Raw genomic sequence first — 9815 nt, 5'->3', positions numbered from 1 at the left:
GAATATTCAAGTAACACCATTTGGAAGATTCCACAATAAGCAGGTAAATTGATTGGGTATAAAAGGAGAATAAAAATACAGTCCGTGACTGCGTCCAGAAATGCAACCTGAAACTGTATTATGCAAGGAGGAAACCATTCATCAGTTCTATGCAGAAACACCACTGACTTCTCTGGGTCTGAACTCATCTCAGATGGGCTGAAAGACAGTGGAAACGTGTGCTGGGGTCAGATGAGTCCACATTTCAGCTTGTTTTCAGGAACACCAGACGTCAAGTTCTCTTTGCCAAAGGTGAACACAACCATCCAGTTTGTTATGAGAGAAAGGTGCAAAAGCCAGCATCTGTGATGGTATGGGATGCATCAGTGCCCACGACATGGGTGAGCTGCATACCAGGTACCACTGATATATTGGGGCATGTACTGGGATTTTCAAGAGACATATTCATCAAGGCAATGCTTCTTCCCTGGAAGTCCATGCTTATTTGAGCAGGACAATGCCAGGCCTCATTCTGCACAGGCTACTACAGCATGGCTTCACAGACACAGAGCACATGTGCTTGACTGGCCTGCTGCCAGTCCAGATCTGTCTCCTGTTGAGAATGTATGTGGCATCATGAAGAGGAGAATCTGCAGATAATAGTGACTACAGACTATTGAGCAACTGAAGTCTTGTATTAAGCAAGAATGGACAAAAATTCCAATGGCAAAACTGCAATCATTCATGTCCTCAGATCCCATACAATTATAAAGTGTTATTAAAAGGAAAGGTGATGTAACACAATGGTTATAATGCTTCTGTCTCAACTTTTTTTTTTTTGAGTGTGTTGCAGGCAATTTCTAACTTTGTTTATATTTACAAAACACAATTAAGTTGGGGGCGGCACGGTGGTGTAGTGGTTAGCGCTGTCGCCTCACAGCAAGAAGGTCCGGGTTTGAGCCCCGTGGCCAACGAGGGCCTTTCTGTGCGAAGTTTGCATGTTCTCCCCATGTCCGCGTGGGTTTCCTCCATAGTCCAAAGACATGCAGGTTAGGTTAACTGGTGACTCTAAATTGACCGTAGGTGTGAATGTGAGTGTGAATGGTTGTCTGTGTCTATGTGTCAGCCCTGTGATGACCTGGCGACTTGTCCAGGGTGTACCCTGCCTTTCGCCCGTAGTCAGCTGGGATAGGCTCCAGCTTGCCTGCGACCGTGTAGGACAGGATAAAGCAGCTAGAGATGATGAGATGAGATGAGACAATTAAGTTGGTCAGTGAAAACTTGTTCTTTGTACTTTTGTCAGTTAAATAAAGGTTCACGTGAATTAACAAATCACAGATTTTTGTTTTTATTGCATTTTGGAAAATATCCCAACTTTTCTGGGCTGCACGGTGGTGTAGTGGTTAGCGCTGTCACCTCACAGCAAGAAGGTCCAGGTTCGAGCCCCGTGGCCAACGAGGGCCTTTCTGTGCGGAGTTTGCATGTTCTCCCCGTGTCCGTGTGGGTTTCCTCCGGGTGCTCCGGTTTCCCCCACAGTCCAAAGACATGCAGGTTAGGTTAACTGGTGACTCTAAATTGACCGTAGGTGTGAATGTGAGTGTGAATGGTTGTCTGTGTCTATGTGTTAGCCCTGTGATGACCTGGAGACTTGTCCAGGGTGTACCCCGCCTTTTGCCCGTAGCCAGCTGGGATAGGCTCCAGCTTGCCTGCGACCCTGTAGAACAGGATAAAGTGGCTAGAGATAATGAGATGAGATGAGATGAGATCCCAACTTTTCTGGAAATGAGGTTAGTATTTACCTCTGCCAGCTTTGTTGGAGGAGGTTATGGTTTTGCCTCAATTTGTTTGTTTGACTTTTCCCAGCATAACTCAAAAAGTAGTGAACGGATTTTGATAAAATTTGGTGTACACCTTTGGTATTATCCGAGATTCAAATGATTTGATTTTGATGTTGATAATATGTAGCTTGGTGGAGGTATGCACTCTACCAAGTGCCCTTCTAGTTATCACATTTCTCTATAATCATATATTTGTCCTAAACATGACTTTTATGCACATAAATATCCACCAAATCTAGTTGAACAGTTGCAATAGCAAGAATGCAGTCAAGTACCTATCAATAGCTTTGTTTCCATTAACCTGCTTAATACGCAATTTGAAATTACAAACTGAAAAATGAGTTATGGAAACATGTCTTTCGGAAAAAACTCTCAAACCACTCACTGAAAATATACCATTCACAACTGCATTTTGTCGAAATTTTTACGATATCGCTTCTATTTTGCACAAAACTGCAGAGGAAATCTGGCTAATGTAATTAATTTGTTGTGACATACACTTTGGATTGCAGGGCAGTTCAACTATTATCATTTTATATATATATATATATATATATATATATATATATATATATATATATATATATATATATATATAATGTAGTAATGCAGCTGTTAGTTTGCTTTATTAGTTAACGTTCCTTGTTTTTTTGGTTACTTGGTCAAAGAAGCACTCATTTACCATCTGTAACTAAAATCAGGGTGTGATTTGAGGTAGACTCAAATTTGCGAATCTTTCTTGTACTTTTCCTTGCCAGGATCTGGTCTTCCCAGGCAGTCTCCTATCCTAGATACTAACCAGGGTCTTAAGGCGCACTGGGTGGCGCCAATCTCCATTTCCTCGGCCTCTTGCCAATTACATCACTGGGGTTGCAGTGGGGGGTCGGTCCTTTGGTAACCGCGAGAGTTTGATTCCCTATTCACATCTGTATTACAGCCAGATGGCAGGAGGTACCATTTTTACAATGGTCACTGGTATGACCCGACTGCGAGTAGAACTCGCAATCTTCCAGTTGAGAAGTAGACACACTAACCACTAAGCCAACTCTGAGTACTTTTGCTTGATACATTTAATTAATTAATTAATTAATGAATGGCATTTAGCAGATGGACTTATCAAGAGCAACATACAACATACCCAGAGCAGCCTGGGGAACAGATAGGTGCTTTGCTCAAGGGCACTTCAGCCATTCCTGCTACTCCAGGGGATTGAACCTGCAACCTTTTGGTCCCAAAGCTGCTTCTCTAACCATTAAGCAATGGCTTCCCTTTAAATAAATTTAAGAGTGTATACATTGCATCTTTTTTCCAAGTGAATCATTTGAATCAATGAGTAATTGCACTTTTATTTAAGTCAAGAATTTGGGTACTTTTACTACCTCTGAATATAGATTTGTCTTTGTAAATGGTTACCTTATTTTCAGTTATGAGTCTTATGTTCTTGCTGATCAGACATTCTGAAACTCAAAAATGACCACGTATTGTAAATCATATATACGTTAGCATCATCCAGCTGTTGACATTATGTACATTTTGGTAAGAACAGTAAGTTGAGTATTGTCGCTCAGTTAGGAAGAGAAACACTGTGTTACTCGGAATTTAATGTCATTTTAACAGTTTCAGAAAGACTTTGTAGAATATAATTAAACTGATTTAATATTCAACAATGGGGAGATCGTTTCAATGAAATTACTGTTTAGGTTGGCATACTGCATGTACAGTAGGTATGATTCGGCAACCTAAGGGCCTCAAGAGTTTAATTATACAATTTTTTACTACGATGGATTTTAAATGGTCTAGATGAATTAAAAATGCACAATATGCACAGTATATGTAAGTATGTAAGTTACATACTTACATATTACGTATTACGCCCAGTGACAGATATTATATTTGAAATACAATAGTAATAAGTGGAGACAAAGACACTGTCATACTGATCCACATTTATTACAACATAACATGTATATACAGTAAAAGAGACAGTACAAATGGAAGGGGTGCTGGTTTAGAAGCACTTCCTGTGGACAATGGAAGGACCAGCCTCATCATACTCCTGCTTGGTGATCCACATCTGCTGGAAGGTGGACAGGGAAGCCAGGATGGAGCCACCGATCCAGACGGAGTACTTACGCTCAGGGGGAGCAATGATCTGCAGGAAGACAAAGTTTGTTATTTAGCCTGAAATTCAAGCACATTTTATCATCAAACTCCACTGACAGTAAAGTCCTAGAGTTTGACTCACGATGCACAAATGCTAGTGAGGAACAGATTTCGCAAATCTTATTCTATTCATAAAGCTGCCTGGCCAATTAATTGCTTTCATTCTAATAATTGTTAAAAACAACATTTTTGGCATAAGATTTTCCATATTAGAGAAAAATTATTTTGCAACATATTGTAAGTGTTATATCTTCTAATGTCAACTTCCTCTTACCTTAATTTTCATGGTGCTGGGGGCCAGAGCAGTGATCTCCTTCTGCATACGGTCAGCAATACCAGGGTACATGGTGGTACCACCAGACAGGACATTGTTGGCGTACAGGTCCTTGCGGATGTCAATATCGCACTTCATGATGCTGTTGTAAGCAGTCTCATGGATACCAGCAGACTCCATACCTGTGGTTTCACAAGATTTTGGTTAGCAAATAAGCAAAGACATACAGCACATGACTAGAATTCATGGATTAATAACTGGCCATTTTGATATTTTACTCTAACATGGAAAAAAATCATCACCATCTTCATATTTAGAAGTAGAACTCACCAATGAAAGAAGGCTGGAAGAGGGTCTCGGGGCAACGGAAACGCTCATTACCAATGGTGATGACCTGCCCATCAGGAAGCTCGTAGCTCTTCTCCAGGGAGGAGGAGGAAGCAGCAGTAGCCATCTCGTTCTCGAAGTCCAGAGCCACATAGCACAGCTTCTCCTTGATGTCACGCACAATCTCACGCTCAGCTAAGAGGGGCAAGTTTTAGAAAAAATTATGAGTGAACTAAATGTTGAACCTTTACAAAATGGACACTTAAGCAATATACACAGTACATCTTTAAAACGGTTGCTTGGATAGTTAGGGTAAGTTCCTAAAGGCATTTCAAAGGCAAGTCCCCTGTTATACAATTATAGTATCTGCACAGAACCATTAATGGTTCCTTCATAGGGAAAACCAAAAGAAATTATGACTAAACCAAATGTACATCTGTATGTAAAATCCTACACTTCAACAACATAACCAGTAAATCCTTAGAAAAAAATGGTTCCTCGATGGTTCTTTTTAGTTCCTCAAGGCACTTAGCTTCCTAAAGTTGCCATGATATCCAAAACGATTGTTTTACCTTTTTAGAGTCTCCAAAGAGTGTGACAAATTTAAAACGTTTTTGATTTGGCACTACAACTTACCAGTTGTGACAAAAGAGTAGCCTCTCTCAGTCAGGATCTTCATCAGGTAATCAGTCAAGTCACGACCAGCCAGATCCAGACGCATGATGGCATGGGGGAGAGCGTAACCCTCATAGATGGGTACATTGTGGGTAACACCATCACCGGAGTCCAGCACAATACCTGCAGGGCGCAGATTTCAGCCACACATGCCTTCTGTCACACCAAAGTCCCTCAGAGAATGTGGCACATCATAAATGAGCCATGCTGCTGACATCAGTGACCACAGGTGGAGCTTTCACTCCAGGACATTAGGGATTATTGCTAATCCTATCGAATATACTGCTCAAATGTCTTTCTGTCTGTTAAATAAACTGCAGTGCATGTTAATTATTAGAAAATGTTCTCAGTGGCAGTGGTTCAATGAGAATGTCTACTGAATGCTCACTAATCACATTATTAATTCCTCAGTAATAAGTCAGTTTGTCTCTATAGAGTCATAAGAATGCTGTCAAGGTTTACATAATGAATAATTATTGAAGACCGACTGAATTCTGTTATCATGGACCAGTTACTTATGGGTTGTTTTACAATCAGGGTACGCAAGCTAAAAATCACATTTAACACTTATTATCTTCAATATCAAAAGGCTTGACTAAATAAACTTGGTTGTTTATTGTAGCCCTGTGATAGCTCTATTTACCATGCAAAAAAAATTTGGTGATAACGTTATTTTTGGTGAATGTATGGCAATATATGTCATATTTAGCAAAATTACTCGTGTCATTTAGAAAAAGTGCTTTTTTGACCACAGGTAGCTCCAAAAGGGATGCACTTAAATCATTCTTTATACCATAAAACACATATTTGGTTCCATATCATCGGAAACATAGTTAAGTTTTAATGTTGAATGCCAGTAAGTTTTCAGACTATTTTGATCAAATTAGTATGTAATTGTGTCAAAAAAATGTCCTCTCCGAGACAGCTAATTTTTCAATATAAAATAACATATCTAAAATGATTATTTTCATCCTAAAATGTGGTCAAGATATTGGGACATAAATATTAGAGACAACTAACACAAAGCTTACAGCCTTATATTTAAAAGCACTATGGAAGTAGTGGATTCTGAATTGTCAAAAAAAAATGTCCTCTCCGAGAATCACTTCATTTGTTTCTCCCAGCCCTGCTTAAAGCTACACTTAATCTTGTTATAATACAAACTATTACACACGCCTATCTGTTCTTTAACTTGTCCTTCACTTAAAAACTGGTACAAGAACCAGTTTGAATCAATTTGAATTTTGGACCCCTGTGACACAAACTTTGTACCCTGATTGTAAAACAACCCCTATATGTCTTGAACTGACTAGATAGCATTTTGTTTGAGTTCAGCGTTCAGTAACTTTAGCATAGTTATATACACATACATACATACATACATACATACATACATACATACATACATACATACATACATACAGTATTGTCGAGTGAAACTGTTAATACTGACCAGTGGTACGGCCAGAGGCGTACAGGGACAGGACAGCCTGGATGGCCACATACATGGCTGGGACGTTGAAGGTCTCAAACATAATCTAGAAATACAAATTAGAAACGTGTTAACGTCAGTGCATCTAAACAAAACAGAGTAAAGGGTGGTCATGGAGGTATGAGTACCTGGGTCATCTTCTCCCTGTTGGCCTTGGGGTTGAGGGGAGCCTCAGTGAGCAGGGTGGGGTGCTCCTCAGGAGCCACACGGAGCTCATTGTAGAAGGTGTGGTGCCAGATCTGAAGGGAATTAACAAACAGGGTTTGTTGCAATTAAATGTGATATTAGTTTTTAGGATACCCAAAGTCTACAGATAAAGTTTCTTGGGAAGCATAAAGGTTGAGATGTGTAGGGAAGTATAAAGGTTGGATTGGTCACCCACCTTCTCCATATCGTCCCAGTTGGTAATGATGCCATGCTCGATGGGGTACTTGAGGGTCAGAATACCCCTCTTGCTCTGGGCCTCATCACCAACGTAGCTGTCCTTCTGACCCATACCTACCATCACACCCTGTGGGAGAAAGAGGATTCAGTTTAAAGGTGAACAAGAGTATGAATTTAACAATCCAGCTGAAGATATGTGGAAGATTTTGTTGAGGGAAGGTGGTGTACCTGGTGGCGGGGCCTTCCAACAATGGAAGGGAAGACAGCACGGGGAGCGTCATCACCGGCAAATCCAGCCTTGACCAAGCCAGAGCCGTTGTCGCACACAAGGGCGGTAGTCTCGTCGTCGTCGCACATGGCTGGTTTCTGAGCTGGTCTGTGGAAGAAGATGACATATTGATGACAGGGATAAATGTTTTCCAAGTGTATATAATATCACTCTGCTAGGTGGTCGGGAGTGGAGCATGGAGTTTGAAGAAGCCCAAATAAAGGCCAAAAAAAACCCCAAAAACCAACAACCTACCAACCCCACACCAGTCTGTCTTGATGAGTTGAAACAAATAGAGCAGTACTGTTAGTGCTTGTGGAAATGTTTATGTGTTATACAATGTTTTAAGTTTTGGATTTGAGTCACTCCTTGTTGGTTTTACATCAAACTGAAAAGACACAAAATAATATAATGACTTATTTGATATTATTTTCTCATCAAACTATGTAACACTGAGAAGAAATCTTAAGAATAAATAGAATGAATTAACTTGTTGACCCGCCCTCCCTTGCTGGATTTCCTCCACCACTTTCCTGAAAGGTTAATGAAACTTTATCTCCATAACCAAGCTGTTCACGATTTTCAGTCTCTCAGTGTAAAGCCAAAAAGGCGCCACACTGAAGTTTAGATGTCTATTTTAAGGTCTATCCCTCTTGCCGTGTTCGGCCTATAGTGTTTCTTCCCACATGCTGCTTCCTATCTGAGCTTGGTGCCTGTTCAGCAGCTGTCATCGCATTTTAACACTTTGGTATATGTCATGGCCTCTGTCCCCTCATTTCCAAATGACTTCATTCATAACATGCTGTGCTGTATGAAATAAATGCATCATGACAGCACCATTAATCCAGACCCTGTCTTTTGTAAAGTAAATCAATAAGCGTAAACTCATAACAGCTTTGGAATGGTGTCTTCCTAAGCCATTAGTCTTGAGATCTAACTGTTTTAAAATGCAGTGTTTGTCTTCGTCCTAAATGAGTAAAGCTTTACTAATGCCTGGCATTTGTTCCTACTTCATTGCACCTTTGAGCCATCTAGTCATTATTAAAATATTCCCAATACTACCAGTTATTAAAATTATTCAATAGACTGTGAATATATTAATGCACTCTGTAGTTTTTCTACATAAACCAACACCATCATGCACTCACCAAGTTGTGTCGCGGGACTGATGCTTCCACTGGGACAAAGTGATCGGCGAGACAGCTCCCCTTAAATAAGACTTAGGCAAAGGGGTCTGGGGTGGAGCGTTGAGTTTGCAGAAGCCCAAATAAGAGCTTTGGAAAAAAGAGAGTCGAGCCCTCCCCATCAGTCAATGCATCTATCTTGATCGGATGAAGCAACTGGATCCGTCCCAAATGGAGCAGCATTTCCTTGGAAATAGCAGCTCTGTCAGACATAAAACTAAGCTGGATGATAGACATGTCAAATGTTTTAGCTTCAAATGCTTTAATGTTTCTTCTATGAGTCAGTTTTGTCCACAACTGAATATGCTTTGGAAGTGGAATTTTGTCGAACGTAATTAGAGCGTAAGAAGTATAACTGTGGTATATTTGTAATTGTAATTATAGTGTAAGAATCCTGGTATTTCTTCGAATCTAAAATTTCATGTTATACATCTGAAACGTTATATTAAATTCCAAGTAAAAAAAAGTTGTCCCCCCCCCCCCAGTCATTCATTTAATAACGGAGTACTTTATTACGTTTCAGGGTAACTGGGGGCAGCTTATGATGAGCACTCAAACACTGAACTCTCAGCCCTCTACTGAGACAGGAAACTGTATATGTCAGTAAGTCGGCCGACTGGTATGTAGTCTGGAACCCCAAACGTGGACAACAGCTGGTTTGGAGGGGGGTAAATCCATTTGGGTTTCTCCTGCTTACCTGCTTCCTGATTGGCTTGGCTGTATGGTAGCAAAACTCTGATTGGTTGAAATCTCTCCTTTTAGGGTTATAGTGGGAAGCAGGTGTTGTAAGGGTGATACTGTAGAAGTAAGAGTGAGAGCAGGGCTCCTTATTTGTGTTGACCTTTACAGCCCCAATTAGCATATGTCTCTGTGGTGAATAAATGTACTAAGTTTGACAACTCTATCTATTTTGCGTATCAAAATCTTTCCTCTAATCAGATAAAAAAAAAATCAGGCAAGCTTGTGTTCGAAGAATAGAAGATCGTCTTTTGTTCCTCTGTTTGGTGCACATGTATGAAATGTAATGTATTATTATTATTATTATTATTATTATTATTATTATTGTTGTTGTTGTTAAACCATACAATTCAATACTATAACCAAATTACCTTCTCAATCAAATTCATAAAATTCAGCTTTCATTTTTTATTCGAACGACAATCTTTGTGTATAAACCAAGCAGGGGTGGGTTTCCCAAAAGCCTCTTAACGCTAAGAGCATCTTAACTAGG

The 9815-nt window shown here is 40.0% G+C and overlaps 1 protein-coding gene across 1 annotated transcript; it reads right to left on the bottom strand.

The window, feature by feature from the left end:
• Window positions 1-3748: 3748 nt before the first annotated feature.
• LOC132894299 (actin, alpha skeletal muscle 2) lies at window positions 3749-8639 on the bottom strand. The gene is made up of 9 exons (XM_060933945.1): window positions 8549-8639; window positions 7361-7508; window positions 7131-7259; window positions 6877-6987; window positions 6710-6794; window positions 5218-5379; window positions 4585-4776; window positions 4255-4436; window positions 3749-3969 (listed from the first exon to the last, which is right to left on the bottom strand). The coding sequence occupies exons 2-9, from the start codon at window positions 7487-7489 to the stop codon at window positions 3826-3828; spliced, it is 1134 nt and encodes a 377-aa protein (XP_060789928.1). The 5' UTR covers window positions 7490-7508; window positions 8549-8639; the 3' UTR covers window positions 3749-3825.
• Window positions 8640-9815: the final 1176 nt, after the last annotated feature.

The sequence above is a fragment of the Neoarius graeffei genome, chromosome 11, assembly GCF_027579695.1.
Source record: "Neoarius graeffei isolate fNeoGra1 chromosome 11, fNeoGra1.pri, whole genome shotgun sequence".
Lineage (NCBI taxonomy): Eukaryota > Metazoa > Chordata > Actinopteri > Siluriformes > Ariidae > Neoarius > Neoarius graeffei.
Note: the sequence above shows the minus strand (reverse complement) of the source record. Positions and strands in the feature narration are given on the sequence as shown.